Raw genomic sequence first — 18,738 nt, forward strand, 5'->3', positions numbered from 1 at the left:
GCTTCGAAGCACCAACGCAGTATGCTGTAAAAGCCTCACACTGCACATCGCTATCTTTCCAAATTTTATTTTGACGAAGTTTATTTCTCTACTTTGTCTACCAGTATTAGGATTTGGCTTTGCTAAGTTTTTATTGACTCAAATAAGTCATGTTTGTGCTTTTGTGCGTCTTATTTAAATGGAAACTAAACACATTTTTTTACGAAATCTTTGATTTAGCGTAAATTAAAAGATACATTTCCAATTCAAATTTATTTCCCTAACGCTTTTTACAACTTTGCTTTGTTGCAAAGCAGCTTTATAGAAAATACGTTTTAGCACGAACAGGACATTAGAGCAAAAACGTACAAAACATAAAAAAAAGAAAAAAAAGAAATTATATCAAACAGGAAAATTTAAAACACATAGTATTCGTTTACATTCAAAATACATTTAAATATTTTTTTCCAAAAGCGACTTAATTGACTATATTAAATATAAATAAATATAAAAATTTAATACAAATTAATAATATATAATATATAATATTATATAATATATAATAGATATATTGTTTAAAAATTATTAACACGTTTTTTAATATTTTAACATTTTTTATATGTTTTATTTATATTTGTACAGTCCTCGATGCTACACATAGACATAGATACGTCGTTCGACGGCTCCGCGTCCACCTTTTTTGAACAGTCATTCACAGCTTTTCAGGATACATGATTGCGGAGGCTCTGGTTTAAATCCTACAGTTTTATATTTCCAATAAAATTGGACAACTTTTCACAGGTGAGAATGTGTTGTTTATAGGTATTAATTCTGTATTACTGATTTTTAACCTCCTATGCCCCGAGCTTTTGTCTTTTTTTCAGATTTCTTCCAGCTATTTTAGGGTTAGGAAGAACCAGTAAATATAAAAAGCAACTTTTTTTCTTTGAACAAAAAGCAGTGTAATTGTCCATGTTTGTATACAACAGGTTCCAGTTACATAGAATTAAATATTATGGTGCAAACAACAACAAATGTGATGTCCACGTATGTGGACATCCAGGTCTTCGGCGGTTAAAATACTAAAATATTAACTTTTCGATGTTGTGTATGAAACGCTTTCGTCTTTGTACTTTGTAAGCAGTTGTAATGTTTGTGTGTACACAACATCACGTAACATTTGATAATTATACATGAGTACTACGGCTGTGGGCGCACAGTCAGCTTACTCTCGAGTGTCACGCACCGGCTTGGACCGTTCCAATATGGCGGACGACTTACGTATAACAGCTCAAAGAAACAGCTCCTAATAACGTATCTATGTATATTTATCTATGTCAAGGCACATGTGGTAGGGGGCGGTCGAAGTAGCGATTATGTCTGGGAAGTGTAGTTCTCTCTCTGCTTCGTCCCATACACAGTACACCTCAAAAGACTACAACAAACCGTTCTGCGCGGTCCTTCCGTAAATACACGCATCAGGTTGTATGGATCCATCTAGAACAGCAACCATCTGAATACTCTTGTTCATATGTGCCAAATTTTAACTGAATGAAAATAAAGTTTAGGAGCGCGTTCGTTCATATAACAGGTAAAATAAAAATGTATTTTTGCCGAATGAATTACCGGATGTAAACAGCGCACATAGATGCGACGGAGAGCATCAGGGATATAGAGCCCTTACTGACGCAGTGATTTTAGTAACGGACTGTTTATGTTACAGCTAAATTTACAAGGTTAAGACAACTAAGCTGGCGAGTATAGGGATATTAAACTATTACAGGAGATTTGGGTGCTAAAACCAATGGTTTAATGATTTGAAAAGCATCTCTAGTTCTTTCCATGTGTATCATAATAAAGACTAAACTACTTTTCAAAGGACCGATTTCACACTGTTGATAGAAAGAGACGTAGTGCTCCACTGCTGAACCCCATTGTGAATTTAGGCAGAGTATCTTATGCTGTACTAGTCTGTAAAACATGTTTGTTTTCTAACCCTTCAGACTTTTTGATTAAAGCAAAGGATGTCCAAGGAATCCAATGAGTCCTCTAAAGAGGACCTGGACAAGGATGGAATGGAGAATTCTGCACAACCATCAGAAGAGATGATCCGGAAGAGAATGAGAAGAAATACTCCCAGTCCTCATAGACTCACACCACAGTGTAAGGACACATCCATTTAATAACAAGAGCGGCATTTACAAATATATTTTATAATACTAACATTGAATTTAAATACAAACAGCCAGTCCACCCAAACATGTCTCAGTGGAGGAACTTATGGAGACAGCCAAAGGAGTCACCAACATGGCACTGGCCCATGAAATAGTGACAAACAGCTCTTTTGAAGTGAAGCCTTTTGAGCCTGAAGAAGGAAGGTAAAGCAACTATTAAACTGTGACATTAACTTGATAATGTATAATTTAAAGTAAATTATGAATATAGATAGATAGATAGATAGATAGATAGATAGATACATATTTTAATGTTTAAACACTTTTTGTTAAATTAGTTTGGAGAAGTGGGTCAAAGACATAATGCACAAAGCATTCTGGGATTGCCTTGAGGCACAGCTGAATGAGAATCCACCATCATACAGTCACGCTATCAGACTGGTTGGGGAAATTAAAGAGGTAACAAAAATATACTTTTTTATTATCCTAATATGATCGTTTCTAAAAATGTATTCATACTATGTATTAAAGGGACACTCCTCTTTTTAAAAAAGAAATATGCTAATTTTCCAGCTCCCCTAGAGGTAAACATTTGATTTTTACCGTTTTGGAATCCATTCAGCTGATCTCTTGGTCTGGCGGTACCACTTTTAGCATAGCTTAGCATAATCCATTGAATCTGACCAGACCATTAGCATCGCGCTCAAAAATGACCAAAGAGTTTCGATATTTTTCCTATTTAAAACTTGGCTCTTCTGTAGTTACATCGTATACAAAGAGCAAAGAAAAATTATGCAGCGTCTGAAAATAGTCCCCTTGGTTACTTTCAATAGCAGGGGACAATTTTCAGACACTGCATAATATAATTGCGCCTGCTGCAGCCATGTTACGGCAGCGAAGTCCTTGACTATTACACCAGAACTAGAGTATAGTTCCTAGCCATATCGGCCTAGAAAATCGCAACATTTAATTTTCTGTCAGTCTTAGTACACGATGTAATCACAGAAGAGTCTTAGAAGTTTTAAATAAGAAAAATATCAAAACTCTTTGGTAATTTTTGAGGGCGATGCTAATGGTCTAATCTGATTCAATGGATTATGCTAAGCTATGCTAAAGTGGTACCGCCAGACCTGGAGACCAGCCGAATGGATTCCAAAACCGCAAAAATCAAATGTCTAACTCCAGGGGAGCTGGAAAATGATAATATTTTCAAAAAAGTGGAGTGTCCCTTTAAACTGTCCTAAAATATTTATTCGAAATATGCATATCATAGGCTTTACACATAGAAACAATTATTCATCATTTTCTTTTTACCCTGTCATACAAATGTTGACAATTCTCTCCCCAACCTTTCTCTTCGACACAAGACCCTTCTGTCTTGTCTCTTGCCAAGCCATAGTCGACTGAGAGGTCAAATTGAGGAAGTTCTGGACCTCTCATTGATCCAGCAAGAGGCTGAAAACGGTGCTCTAGACATTAGTAAAGTGGCCCAGTTTATAATCGACATGATGGCCACCTTTTGCGCACCCTGTCGTGACGAGGAGGTCAAACGGCTTCGCGAAATCACTGACGTAGTCCCCCTTTTTAAGTAAGTCACTTGCACAAAGCCTCTCAGTTGTGAAAGTCCCACAAGCTTATGTTAGAATTAGCTTTATAAGCAACATTTGTACACGTTTCAGGTCTATATTTGCAGTGCTGGACAAGATGAAGATTGACATGGCCAACTTTACTGTCAGCAGTTTGCGACCTCACCTTTTGCAGCAATCAGTAGAATATGAGAGAAAGAAATTTCAAGAGTTCCTAGAAAAACAACCCAGTAAGTAAAATCAATAAATCATCCAGCGACCAGTCAATAAATGTTATGCAATTAGGATACGAATTTGAATAAATCCAATACACTAATCTATTGATTTTTACAGATGCTTTGGATTTCACAAAGAAATGGCTTCAAAGCACAGCAGATTATGTAACTAGTGGACAGGTGGAGGGTGGGGCAACAAGCACACCTAATTCTGCCCAACTCCCTCTCACTGTGCACAATCACGCCTATCTACGTCTTTTGAAATGGGACTATGACGCAGAGTCATTTCCTGAGGTGATTTGATCCTAAAAGGACAGCTCGCCCAATAAGAACATCATTTCTTTTTGTGATTTTTAATGGAAAATAAGCATTTACTTTTCTCTTTCCTGTATGGTCAAAGACGGTTCTCATGGATCAGTGCCGATTTCAGGAGATGCAACTGGAACTTGAGCAGCTGGCACTGGTGGCATCGGTACTCCTCATAGTGTATAACAGTGCTGGGGAGGCCATTTCTGGACTTCCAGGCCTCATGGATCAATTAAAGAAAACCATTAAGATACTAGTAGCAGAAATGCACACGCCGTAAGTGTAAATAACCCATTAAATTCCTGAAGAATGCAGTTTTCTTGTTATGTGTAGACAATTGCTATTAAAAAGGAAGTTTGGGCAGTAGAAATCAAGGGATGCTTCTATTTTTATTAAATAGCCAGAGTTTTAAAAATATAATGGCAATAGACGTTTTTATTCTAGAGATTTAGAAGGGTAAATTTTTGAAAATTAGTTTTTAAAGCTGAATAAATAGGCTTTCCATTTGTGTTTTTTATACAATATTTGCCGAGATACAACTATAAAAAAATCTGAGGCTGCAAAAAAATCTTAATATTGAGAAAACTGCCTTTTTAAAATTGTCAAAATGAAGTTCTTAACAACACATATAACTAATGATAAATCCATTTTTATTAGGGTTATCAAAAGATTAATCGCGATTAATCACATACAAAATAAAAGTTTGTGTTTGCATAATATATGTGTATGTGTACTGTGTGTATATATTATGTATATATAAATACACACATACATGTATGAATTTAAGAAAAAAATTATTTAGGTATATTTTTTATTTATAATATAAAATATATAAAAATACATATAAATATACATGTAAATGTTTCTTAAATACAAACATTAATGTGTGTGTGTGTATATATATATATATACATTTAAGAAATTTATTTTTATTTATATAGAATATACAATATATAAAATTATATATACACATGTAAATGTTTCTTAAATACATACATGAATGTGTGTGTATTTATATATACATAATAATTACACACAGCACAAACTCATATGTTATGCAAAAAATTACTCTTATTTGGTAAGAGATTAATCTAGATTAATCTATGCCCAGCCCTAATATACACACAAAAAACTTTTATTTTGTATGCGATTAAACGCAATTAATCTTTTGACAGCCCTAATTTTTATTTATTTAAGGTAGGACATGTACAAAATATCTTCAAGGAACATGATCTTTACTTAATATCCTAATGATTTAAAAAAAATAATTTTTGGCTATTGCTACAAATGTACATGTGCTACTTAAGACTGGTTTTGTTCTCCATAGTCTTATTTGTGTAATAATGCAAGGTGAGCCATCAATATTATCTGTCCAGTTCCTCAGAAGAATGAATCTGTAAAACCTGCTAAAAGTATCTTTTTATAGTAGTCCTTGTTTTAATAACCATGTATTTTTAATGGCATAAATTCATTCTCTTTTGTTCTTCTCATAGGTCCTTCAAAGATGATGAAGCCTTTGCCACCATTGGAGAAAAGATGTGTTTGGAGCTCAGAGAATGCCTGTCTCAACATGGCTTTTCGCCATTTTCTACAGACCGAGAGAGCACTTTGAAAGGCCAAATTATAGCTGCTAAGTCTGCAGACAACCCCATCCGTAAGGTCATTGGTAAGCACACGCTTCATAACATTAGGATGAAGAGTGAACTCAGGAAACCAATAAAAACATTCAGCAAAGTTCTAATCGAAAGTTCTGTTCTTTGAAATAGATTCCCGGATCCAGACTTACCTTTTGGGGTTCCTGGAGTCAAGTATTAACAAGAGTGCCCCAGTCCTCCCTGGAGGTCTGGGACCCATCAGCAAAGAATTAGAAGAGATTGGTGTTAAACTACGACGGTTGGTAACCTTCAACAAGCTTGTTTATTCTCCATTCTACCAAAAGATCCTCCAAGAAGTTCTGGCACAAGGGGAAAGCGCAGATGTTTAAATGCCACACCTGAAATATGGTTTTCACGTTCTATCTACTGTAGCTAAATGCACGTAATAGTGTTAAGGAAATAGTTCATTAACCCTTCAAAGCTCACATGCTAGCACCTTTAACAAAGGGTTTATGTCACAGACTGCTCTCATTGTGTTATACAGTATCAGGGAATATTAATGAATGTATTAAGACATGAGATTTGCCTAAATGTTAAAATCTGCTTGTTAAGTTGTTGCGTTGAACTGCTTCCGAGTCCAACCAATCTCAAATGACAGGAAAAAACACGCTTATATACACTCATATCAGAATGCAAAACTACCAGAAAACTCAAGTGTGTCCATAACAAATCCGAGATGACCAGACATATAGACTCATGACCATGAATTTTTAATATATTCATATATTGTTACATATTAAATGGATAGTTCACCCAAAATTTTAAATTTTGTCATCGTTTGCTCCCTCTCATGTTGTTACAAACTTGTATAAATTTCTTTGTTTTGATGACCAGAAAGAAAGATATTTTGAGGAATGTTTAAAACCAACCCGTTCAGAAGCTAATTGACTTCCATAGTAGGAAAAAATTATACTATGGAAGTGAACGGGGCTTATAAACGGTATGGTTGCAAGCATTCCTCAGGGTATCTTCCTTTCTGGTGATCCGAACAAAGAAATTTGTGGAAGTTTGTAACAACATGAGAGTGAGTGAATGATGACAAAATTTTCATTTTTGGGTGAACTATCCCTTTAACAAGCTGATATGGAGGTGAACCTAGCAAATACTGTTATTGTGTGCGATTAAATATTTAAATGGTTTATTGAGTTTTACTTAAGATTTACATTCAACGTTTTTTAGTACTTTTAGACATTTCTGCCATGTCTTAACCCTTGTATTGAGGTTTCTGGCCCATTTTGTTGAACTTTGCTTTGATGTGAGGGAAAAGATTGGTGCCTTAGTTTGTGCAATGCCACTTAAAATATGTGCACATTGTTAATTTTCCTATTTAAGAATTAGTTTTTAACCATCTGATTATTCTCATGTTGAACACTAAGCATGGTCTTTTTAAAGAATTACTGATGTTTTTGTCAATGCTGAGCATGTTTTACAACAGACACATTTGTTTTACAAGCACTTCACAAATGCACTTCTCTTTGTTTTTAACTAATGATTTGTATCTTATTGATGCAGTATCACTAATGGTTATTTTAAAGGGAATGCTATACTAATAAAAAACAACTACTTGTGTGAAGAAAACATTATTTATTCTATTTGACTGGTTTAATTGTTACGTAATTCGCTTGCCACAAACTTTTGATTATAATGTTAAATGTGTATATATCAGAAGCATCCACATGATCATAATATTATTTATAGGCATCTGTCATCATTGAAGAATCATGAATTATTTACTTTCCATGCTTATTGCAAAGGTATTGTCTGCTACTTGTATAATAACAATTGCAGCTTTTAAATAAACAAACTGCTTGTAAGTTTACACCACATAAATCCTACTGAACATGTCTTGTGTTTAAGATTTTGTGTTGTGCAAAATATATTTTAATATTCACTTTAGTAGTTTTTTTTTTTAAAATACTATACATATTTCATTTATAGATTAGCTTTCATGGCAACACTAGTTAATGCAATAGTCAACATACAACATATGTTTACTTGATACAGTTAGGAAATACAAACCCACATGAAAAAATACCGTAGTATACTTTTAGCATAATATAGTACAACTGTAGTAAATGCCTAGATACTAGTGTTTTTTAACTTTACAATAAATATGAATGTATACCACAGTATTTGCTGCAGCTTATAATACTACAGTATACAATTAACAGCAAAGTAATAACTATAATATAGTATTTACTACAGTGATTTTTCATGATGTTTTTTATTGTTTGCTCGTTTTAGTTCATTATGCATTAACCAATTTTAATAGATACGTTTGGAAAAAAATATTAGTAAATGATAACATTACCAATAGAAGCATTGTTAACTAATTACAACAAATACAGCTTTTATGCTAACGTATTACATTTTTGTTTTATTAATTAATACAATATAATTAAGGGGTGGTATCCCGGACAGAGATTAGCTTAAGCCAGAACTAGGCCTTAGATTATTTAGGAAATATAACTAGTTTTAACAAACATGCCCTATTAAAAACATTACTTATGTGCATTTTGAGGCAAAACAAAGGTCACTGATGTATATTGAGTGCGCCCTTAAGATATGTCCGTGCAAGTTGTTTTCAGTTTGGACAGCTCTTAAATTTATTTTAGTTTAGGACTAGTCTAATCTCCCTGTCCAGGAAATCGCCCTATATTGTTTATTAATTGGGTTTAAGTTATACAAAATGACGTAACTTTTAATTTTACAAACCAAACTCCACCAGACGGGGACACTATTCAACAGAACTCTACTTACGCGGGTGTGTCTTCGTGGTGCTCGTTCACTCTCCGGCCCTGTGGGTGGCGGTATCGCGCACCAAGTTCTGACGCATTCCGCTGAACCACACAGGAAGAAACGGCGCGAGAGCTTTCTCGAGCGCTCAGCTGAGAGAGAGCTCGAGCGAGTTAAGCTGATAGAGTTAGTCCGTCACCGTCAGAAGGAAACGAACCAGGGGGATCTAAACATCCTCGAAATGACTACAAAAACCTTCCCTGGTCGAAGCGGATATTCGTAACTCAACCCTGAACACAGTTCGGTACCCGTGAATGGCTTAGTAGGCGAGTTATGCGCACTTGAAAATGAGGGAGCTTGTGTTTTTTTCTCCCTCGTCGTCCAGCGAGAGGACAAGATGGCAGCGCGAGCGCGTCGAGCATGCAGCGGGTGCGAATTAAGCCCGAACATGTTCACTAAAGACCCGCAGTTTCACCACAGCTGCTGTCTGTGAAGGTAAAATGGTTTTAATCTAGCATTATACGTTTAAATATGCGCATTTTATGCAGTTGTAAATAAATTAATTTAGGATCTACTTCGGGCGAGTGATCGCGAGCTTGTAGTTGTGGCAAAAAGTTGCCACGCCACAGCATAAACTTGACTAACTTACAGCGTTTCGCAGGGTGAGTTATTTGTGTTGGTATATGTTATGTGTATGTTTTGGGATTCAAATCCATTAAGGTGTTCATGCACTATGTTTTTAATGTTTATATGATTGTAAAGCACGCGAAACCTGCAATGTTTACTTAAATCTTGCTGTTTAAATTCGTATTGAACTACGTTATCCCACAGAAGTACAGTTGTATATAAACAGTTGATTTTTAAATTGTCGGTGTAAGATGTGAAATGCCTGTTTCAAAATGGGTGTTCCGTGTAAACTTAACAGCCTTTGATCTTATCAATACAAACAAGTGACACGCAAGTTGCTCAACCCATCTGAAAAGCACAGGCCTGGTAATCGGTTACCAGCTGACTTGTGGGGTTTTTTGCAACTAGACAGTGTACTGGTAAGTTAGTGGTAAAAAATTAGTAACACGTTTTTTAACTTTAGTCGGCTAACATAACACTGAACCATCTATTTTAACAGCATTGATCGTTAATGTTTACAAATGCACATACTGTTGTTTGTTTTAGGCTGTTGTGTGTGTAGTAATGTTAAAAGATACAACTTTTGATAAAAAAGTGGGTAATGTTGAAATTAATATTAACTAAGATTAGTAAATGCTGTTGAAAGATTTCTAGTTAATGTTAACTAATGTTAACAAACGAAACCTTATTGTAGTTATACAACTTTATAAACTTTACATATGCAGTCTACAAATGAACACGATTCATGTAAGTTTTTTCAGTAAAAAATTATGTTTTATAATCTTTATGTAGTAATGCATCGTTGATAGACGTTTACTATCTTACTGCAGATCAAGTTAATCATTGTTACTATTACCTTACATCAACTGTAAATGTGTGCCTATCAACGTAAAAGAATTTAACTCCCTATCATTTCCTGCCATTAAACTTTTATAGCCCAAACAGTTGCGCTATCAACAGGTGTTACCCTGAGATATCTCTCCCCTAACCCCATTAGGTCTTGACATGGGGAAAGGTCAGTTGCCACCTGCTTATAGCAGAAGGTAGTAGCATTTAAAAACTAGTACAGACCCTTGCAACCCGACACTATGGCTGGTGCCTCCTTGCTTTTGAAAGATTAGCTACTATAGAAAAGTGATCATAAAAACAGACCTCCAGATGGGACTGTCTTTTTAAAGCTGATGAGGGTCTCTATTTTCAAACATGGATTTAAGCTTTTATTGCTTAGACATTTTGTACAGTTCTGTTTTTTTACAGGAATATTAAAATAGTCCTACATAAATATGTGACTAATACCAGGTTTTGTTTTATTTTAGTCGCAAGGTGCAGTAAAACGAATAATTATGAAAGCAAAGTCCATCAAACATGCATACCATTAACCCTTAAAATTCCAGTGCACCGTGGGAGGAACACTGCATTATTTGACAGGAAACTTCTTCAAATATAACAACTCAAAAACAAAAAGCTAAACATGTCACACATCTTTGCAAAGCTGAAATTCTTGTGATTCCAATGATGTAAACGTTTTAAGGTACAATCAACACAGCAGGTACAATTTGTGTTCTTTTTCAGGAATGCTAACAACAAAGTACAATGTTTGCATCACTCGCTTCTGTTTAAAAATGTCCTGCTGGATGTGCATTTTGAGTACTAGATTAGACATTTTTAAAACCATAAAGTTAACACACGATTGTCTACAAGAGTGTCACTCCTTTCTTTTATATAAAATATAGCAGATTTATCTGTATGTGGGAGAGGTAGCGTATGTGGGAGTGTTTGCTGCCACACCTGTCCTCGTGTCTGAACTTGTGCCATATGTTTTGCCAGTATAAGTAGACTGCCTCCCATGAAACTAAGACGACTAATCCTCATTGGTGAACTGTCTGTCTCGCGGTCTGTCTGTCTGTCTGTATTTGCTAAAACACAACATTTTTATGCCATGTTTCAATGTTTATGATACTTTTTTGTCAAGAGCTTAGTGTAACATCAATAAGGTCTTTGTTTTAAGTTTTATTAAGGTTGTATTTAGCACCCCAGAAAGTGTTTTGCTCGTAATTGAAAAGGAAATTGCATGTCTGACCCTCATAAATCAAGTCAAATATACAGTAATTAGATTTTTTTTTGTGAATAACATATTGTAATGTTACACATGCAAAAATAACTTTTGTGCTCCTTGCTTCTAGGTATGGCCTCACAGGTTACGGTCTGCCCACCACATGTTTATCAACCCCAGACAAGTGCCTTTTGCAGAGCGAAGAAAATTGATCCCAGCAGCTGTGTTTACCATGAAAAGATCCCTCGCACTTACGTGGTTGGTGTGAATCTAGGCATCGCACACCCTACGGATATTATTCCTTTGTCGAGAATTGAAGAGCTGACCGTTGGGAAACCCTGTGTTTCAAGGGACTTCTCAATAAAGACTGAACCCTCTTCAGCTCCCCTTAAAAGGACTTCCTCGCCATACAAAGGTGTGGCATTAGAGGTTGACCTTGAGTATTTTTCCAGTGAGCCCGCAACAGTTAAAGAAGAAAGTGGAGACAGTGGCCAAAACAGCCATAGTAGTAGTAGAAGTAGCGCTCTGGGTGGAGCGAGCGACGGCGAGGAAAGGAAAGGCGGTTTGAATTCGGTCGACGGAACCCAAAAATGTGGGTTTCAATGCGAAGGTGAGGAGCTTAGGAACGGCAAGAGCATCATGCAGATAGTAGAGGAGCATTCGACTCTACCTGCTATGTTGCAAACAAACATCGGGAGCACGACCGCAGTGGGCGTGGCTCCGCCCGAGCAGAATGGAACGCGGACGGGAGCCGTAAGCGGGACGGCCGACGGTGACTATCAGTTGGTGCAACACGAGGTGCTGTGCTCGATGAAGCACACTTACGAAGTGTTGGAATTCTTGGGCCGCGGTACGTTTGGTCAGGTGGTCAAATGTTGGAAAAGGGGCACGAATGAGATCGTGGCGGTGAAAATACTCAAGAACCACCCGTCGTATGCACGCCAGGGCCAGATCGAGGTCAGCATCTTGGCCCGACTGAGTGGCGAGAACGCTGAGGAGCATAACCTGGTGCGGGCCTTCGAGTGCTTTCAGCACAGGAACCACACCTGTCTGGTTTTCGAAATGCTGGAGCAGAACCTGTATGACTTCCTCAAGCAGAACAAGTTCAGTCCGTTGCCACTGAAGGTGATTAGGCCCGTGTTGCAACAGGTGGCCATGGCACTGAAGAAGCTCAAAAGCTTGGGCCTGATCCATGCAGATCTTAAACCGGAGAACATTATGCTGGTAGATCCTGCAAGACAACCCTTTCGTGTGAAAGTGATTGACTTTGGCTCTGCCAGCCACGTCTCCAAAGCTGTGTGTTCGACGTACTTGCAGTCCCGCTATTACAGGTAATAGTTTATTTCACAACATTTTTGTATTGTGTCATGTCAACGATAGCCAGATTGAAAGAGTTTTGGAATAGTGCATCTTGGGGGTTTGTTTTATGCTTCACAATCTTTAGCCATTTCCAATGCATTTCTCATAGAAGAGGAAGTTAAACAGAGGAAGCTTTACTGGGACTCACTTCCTGCTACGAGCAATTATGTAATGCTTTCTATAACTTTTTTGAAAGTTCGATGGCAAGCTTACTTTCTTTGTTGCAGTTTGCATCTGCATTAACCACCACCAACCTACACCCACTTTATGTAACTCAGCTGAGCAATCGTTTCTGTGTGCAAAAACGTATGACGCACAACGTTTTGTCCATTGACTGGTTTGGTTTTCTCTCTTGTCTGCATTTTGTCTCTAATGGGGTCAGACCAAACCACGATGGCTGTACTTTTTGTCTTTGTGGTTGGCCGTTCTTTAGGAAGAATGCGGTTTTCGTGATACATGGGTCATGGAAAAACATGGAAAGGCTCTTAAATTAGAAGTTTCCAGATGTTTGTGTTTTTCCTCTGTCAAGCTTCATTTTCGAGTTTTTTGTTTCACTAAGTGAAACCCCCCACCCAGACTGCAAAATACACGTTATCTGTACAGCTGTGATAAATTGCACCCTTCCTTCCATTTAATGAGTATGTGAATAGGTATTGAGATTATAGGATTGTACAGCAGGGAGTACAGTCTGTCTTTGTAAGTGTGCACACTTTGCGGTAAAGCTACCAGTGAACTAGATAAAGAGGAACTAGGCGCTAGTTTAAATGGTGCTTTAGAACTGTTTGTACTTTGGCACTGCCTTGCATTACCACAGTTTGATGTGTGCAACTTCATGCACTTGCGTCCTATGCAGGTGGCACATGTGAATGCGTCGCTTTGCATGGGAATAAGATGCATTGAGGGTTGAGTCTGTTTTTGTCTGCAGGGTTGAAAAAAGTGTGATAACAGATGTTTTTATAGACCGTTATGAATAATCGTCTCATCTCGCTTTGTTTCTCAGGATTTCAGTGGCTTTTTAATGCAACACTTAAGAAATGGTTACGCATATGCTGAAGATTTCGACTGCATAAATACTGATTAAATCAAATGCACATGCAACGTACTTGCTGTGTAATTATTTTCTTGAGTGGCTTGTAAAGGCACATTGTCGTTGCTATTGCAACTAGTTATTAGTCATATTATCAGGACGATGGAAAAAGTGTTTTATGAAGTGCACATTTCATTTTGAAAACAAGCATTTTGACTGTCTTTTAACCGAATTGATGATCATAATATTTTATTAATGCACCTTTGCACGTAAGCAAAGTCATCTTTTTGTCCTTTATCCAAATTTTTGTTGCATATGATGCTGCATTCTTCATTAAAGACCATGGATAGCCCTGCATCTGAAGCGTAAGTTTTGGTTTTAAAAGCGAGTGAAAATAATAGTTGGTTGTCCATCTTTCCTCATGATCAATGCTATAGCTTTTTTCCAGCACAGATCTGGTTCACACAATTTTAGGGCGTATCTCGTTGTGTTCATAGTCACCATGGTATGTGAGGTTGTCATGACAAGTATTTCATTTTGTACGTGCAGAGTAGGCTGCGTAGGGCACGTATCATGAAGTGAACTAGAAAATGACATCTGTTTTTTTCAGTTTGCACCTGTTTAAAAATGGTTAATCTTTGTTCATTGTTAAAGGCTGTTTTGCTTGGTTGTTTTAAACGTTGCACTTTTGTGTTACAAGTAAATGATCTTATAAATGTGTCTTGGCACTTTTTTGGCATCTTAGACCATTTCTGTATCAGGCTACAAATCTTATCTTTCTAGCTCACTGGCATTAAATATCACACATATGTTTCCTTGCTAAACTTAACTATAACGAAACACTATATTGAAATGCCTTTGGTGCAACATGGACGTAGATACTACCGTCATAATAGTTTTAGTAGAAGTTGTCCCTAGTAGTTACTATGATACCCTAGTGTGCCTTCGGCTCATTACTTATTCATTGTGGGGCTGAGGTCAGCGTGTGTCAGGTTACACGAAAAGTGAGGTGCCTTCTTGAGTTTCAAGTCGTGACAATAGTATGTTTTCTGTTGGTTGGCTTCCCTGAAGTTATTCAGCCTATTGTTGTTGTTTTTTGCCGTGGCTGAATTTGGAATTTTTTCCTCCCCAACTCAGAAAGTTGCAGTGTTTCCCACAGGATTTTGAGGAGACTGTGGTGGTGATGACGTCACCCGCTAATTAGCATATATGTGATGTCATCATGTCGTGTTTGCGTTTGATCTAGTGTTGGCACCTGAAATATGTATCACTTCTACTCTTTGATCTGTATCTGTATTTGATCTGTATTATATATCAAATTATATTTTAAGCCGAATTAAGCTGTTTAAATAAAAATGTAAATGGGAATCATGAAAATTATATTTGTGGGGGCCAGTGTTGATTCTGTGGTGGTTGTTTAAAGTGGTGAATGTCAAGCCTCTGTCCTTGTTTGATTTGAATATCTTCCATGTCTAATTGGATATCCCAAATTATATTTATATCCGTTTGTTGTGTCGCAAATGTTTCTATTAGGCTTCCTGATGACTCCATACTTGGCTGCTCTGTGTTTTAAAATGGACTACTTAGCAAGTTAGTCTTATCAGAAGATTGGAAACTGTGTTAAAACTGATATACACAGGCCTTTTGCATAACAAGCTGTTTGCATTTAACAGAAGGCTGAGTGACGGGCTCAAGTCTGGCCGGCCTGAATGGACTGTGTGTGCTGTTCAAAACTAAACAGTCTGTACTCTGCACTGTAAGTCCTGGGCCAGGTGAAAGAGTCCAAAAGCCTCACCCACTGTGCGGTTTCAAGGTCCACGGTTTTGCTGAATTAGCATACTTCTTGATGCCCACTTTCGTGTGCAAAGGAACATTTTGGTTTACCCTGTATATGTCAACTTTGTTATTCCTGAACTGTAGCGGCCAGTCAAGAAGGTAGCTTAATTCAAGCTTTCAATTTTGTAATGTAATATTTTGAGGTTAAATGTAACAATGTGCGAGTTAGATTTTTTGCACAATTTTATTCTATAATCTGCTGCCTTATTTTATGTGTTTCGTCTATAAAGAACAAGAAAGACCAATACTAGTTTAAAATAAGGGTTTAGGGCCCTGTTTACAACTTTAAAGGCTCTCTAAGCGAATCTGCGAGACGTTAGTTATTGTTGACGTTTGAAACTGTTTTCAAACAGACGGAGCGTAGCTAACTCCTCCCCCTCCCTTCCGTGCTTTCATGAACGCGCCCAACCCCCACCCCCAAATCCTTTTTGTCGTTTATTGGCTGGAATACTATGTTTTGATGTGATGCTAGGTTTGGCCACTTGTTGATATTGCCGTTTGTGAAGCCTGGGCTGTCTACAGAGATCGCCTTTTTTTTACAGTTTGATCAGCGGACAGGCAGCAAGCAGATAGTGAGGAGATGTTTCCGGTATGTAACAAAAAATGTTTTATGGTCTAAAATGCTTCAATTCGCTTAGAGCGCCTTTAAGATGCGTTTTGGTCCATCGGATCTCAAGCGACAATGGTAAATACAGGTGTAAACGTTTTGAGCTTGTCCACATTCAGAGGTATGACATTCTATGTGTGTGCACTTTTGTTTCCTATTCGAACATAAACAAGCGCATGACTTGCAGTCCTAATATGTGGGCAGTCAGTGTCAGTATCAGCACCATTTGTAAAGAGCTCCCTGCTGGTATCATTTCAGTTCACATTCCATTTTTTTTGTGAATGTTGATCTGCATTTAAAACCCCCGTGTTAAAGAACCCATAACTTCTTGTTGCAATGACACGCTAGGGTTGTGCTCATAGATGATGGTATCGTCAGACATCTCGCCAATAGCAGGCTTTCATGATGATAGTTGGTGATTGTTATTATTATCATTTCATTATTTTCACATTAACATTTTTTCCTCTAGGGCTGGGTAAAAATATCGATTCGTCAATGCATTGCAATTATTTGTTTCTCAATTCAATATCGATTCATCAAATCCTATGAATCGATTCAGCCCCCCCGGCCAGTGGTGGCGCTGTGGGCAACACTCTAGTGAGAGTGTTCAGCGTTGTACAAGACGTGCTTTATCAAAACAGAAAGATCAAAGATGGCAAACAGCAGCACTTCTTTCAAGCCTGCACCATCAATGTGATCAAACATTAGTAATACTACACACATTATTTAAAAATATACTCAGGTACTTAATTGCCTGTGTATTTACTTATTATTGAATCGATATCAAAGCAAGCAAATCAATATCGAATTGAATCGAATCTAATTGAACCGAAGCCTCAAGAATCGAAATCGAATCGAATTGTGAAATTCATAACAATACCCAGCCCTATTTTCCTCACTTTGCGCGCGAGAGAGAGAGCTTGTAACGCATGCGGATTCCTTCTTGCACGCACCTGGACTTATGCGGCTTTCACATAGGACGCGGTGTGCGCTGCGCTCGCCGCTGGGTTCAGCGCAGCCAAGCGATTTGAGCTCTGCTGGCCAGACCAAAGTAGGTGGGGTTTTCAATAAATTACTACAGTGTTTATATTTGGGTTAAATAGTGGATGAGGAATACAGAGACTGATGTTGCCCGTCTCCATTTCATGTAACTTTAAACTGCCTACCTACAACGAGCTACTTTATATAAAACACACCTGACATGCCAACTTGAATTGCTGTGTTTCCATGGCACGGCTTTCCTTCCAATGTCTCTGTAGGAGCTCCGGGAATTCCGAGTATAAGCTTTTCATCCATTTTGTTTGGATGCCCCGTTTCTATTGGCCGCGCGGGTAATCGTCTCAGAGCGCAGCGCAAAAGTTAAAGGGGCCGTGAATTGGTCGATTTTATTGCTTTATGACGTTGATTGATGTCTACTTATGCATTTCGCGTTGTTTTTACATTCAAAAACATCAAAAGCAAGAAATGGTTCGTTTGAAGGGGCGGGCCGCATTGAAGACCTGAACGTAAACACCCACTGCTATGATTGGACAGCTTCATTCCCCGTCATTACATGTAGGGAAATGTTTTAAAAACATTAATGTGATAAAAATAGCAGCCGAACACAAATATGTTTGAGACACAAAAGATTCTGGGTGCTAAAGATGATACACATAAATGACAATACGTATATTAAAGTAGAAACAAAACTCGAAGTGACTAAATTACCGTATAAAACACAGTAAGCGTGCATCCGAATCTAAACTGCGTCTAATAAATCCTTATCAATAACTTTGTATATTTCTATTGTGCTTGTGAGGTTGCTTTTACATTCACGTAATGTTAAATACCACAGTTATATGATAAAAAATAAGCTTTGTTGAGTGTTTGACCTTTCAAACGCAACTTGCCTAAATTACCGTATACAACACAGTAAACGGGCATCTGAATCTAAACTGCGGTTGATAAATCCTTCCTTATAACTAACTTTGTATATTTCTACCTTTAAATTACAGTCGTATTGTTAAGTGTTGTACCTTTATTAATCGTTTAATGTTTTTAGTAAATTAAAACAGTCAACAAACGTATTTAGACACGGATGTTACAACAGGACATCAAGCAATCTCTTTTAACAAAGCAATAGTGAAACGCAGTAACTTAAATAAAGTAAAATGTCTTACTGTGAATTATACTGCTGTGTCATTGTTGTCAGATCCAATATAAGTGGTGCTTCTGACTGAGTCTCTCTGCAAATCCAGCATCGACTTCTTTACAAATGAATCCATGTCCACAACGTTAACAAACGCTCCCCACACGAGCTGGAACTTCTTCAAAAGCAAACTTTATCCAAGCATATTGCTAATGTTAAGTTCCAAGCCTCCGAATTGAAGTATTTAGCTTCTGTGTTGTTCCCATGGTTGTTCCCACGCGGTTCTTTCAGAACCGAAAATGCGTTTCCATAGTATCATAACAGATCACCGCGTCAAAATAAAAGTCTCTCAGAAAAAAATGTATTTAAAAAGTCATTTTGGTTAAATTTGTCAATTTTTAAAGACATGTTTACTTACTGAGACACACGTGTCACGCGAGCGGGGCTACA

The 18,738-nt window shown here is 37.3% G+C and overlaps 2 protein-coding genes across 7 annotated transcripts in view; both read left to right on the top strand.

Moving 5' to 3' along the window:
- Positions 1–758: 758 nt before the first annotated feature.
- tcp11l1 (t-complex 11, testis-specific-like 1) lies at positions 759–7,745 on the top strand. Of its 3 annotated transcripts, none has more exons than XM_055193127.2 (10): positions 759–780; positions 1,983–2,142; positions 2,225–2,357; positions 2,492–2,612; positions 3,521–3,741; positions 3,833–3,969; positions 4,073–4,248; positions 4,355–4,536; positions 5,754–5,926; positions 6,027–7,745. In XM_055193127.2, the coding sequence occupies exons 2-10, from the start codon at positions 2,004–2,006 to the stop codon at positions 6,242–6,244; spliced, it is 1,500 nt and encodes a 499-aa protein (XP_055049102.1). In that variant the 5' UTR covers positions 759–780; positions 1,983–2,003; the 3' UTR covers positions 6,245–7,745. The 3 variants fall into 3 exon arrangements, with proteins under 3 accessions (XP_055049102.1, XP_055049101.1, XP_055049104.1); XM_055193126.2 differs by lacking the exon at positions 759–780 and adding an exon at positions 1,413–1,570; XM_055193129.2 differs by lacking the exon at positions 759–780 and adding an exon at positions 1,426–1,570 and having other exon boundaries at positions 1,998–2,142.
- Positions 7,746–8,750: 1,005 nt separating this feature from the next.
- hipk3a (homeodomain interacting protein kinase 3a) overlaps positions 8,751–18,738 on the top strand; it is a 42,393-nt gene continuing 32,405 nt past the window's right edge. For 2 of the 4 annotated variants that reach the window (XM_073868618.1, XM_073868619.1), the window contains exons 1-2: positions 8,751–9,146; positions 11,462–12,662. In XM_073868618.1, the coding sequence (XP_073724719.1) occupies positions 11,464–12,662 (1,199 nt within the window). In that variant the 5' untranslated portion in view covers positions 8,751–9,146; positions 11,462–11,463. Of the gene's footprint in view, positions 9,147–9,585; positions 9,698–11,461; positions 12,663–18,738 lie in introns of those variants that run through there. The other 2 variants (XM_073868616.1, XM_073868617.1) reach the window with 2 other exon arrangements.

The sequence above is a fragment of the Misgurnus anguillicaudatus genome, chromosome 6, assembly GCF_027580225.2.
Source record: "Misgurnus anguillicaudatus chromosome 6, ASM2758022v2, whole genome shotgun sequence".
NCBI classification, from domain to species: Eukaryota; Metazoa; Chordata; class Actinopteri; order Cypriniformes; family Cobitidae; genus Misgurnus; species Misgurnus anguillicaudatus.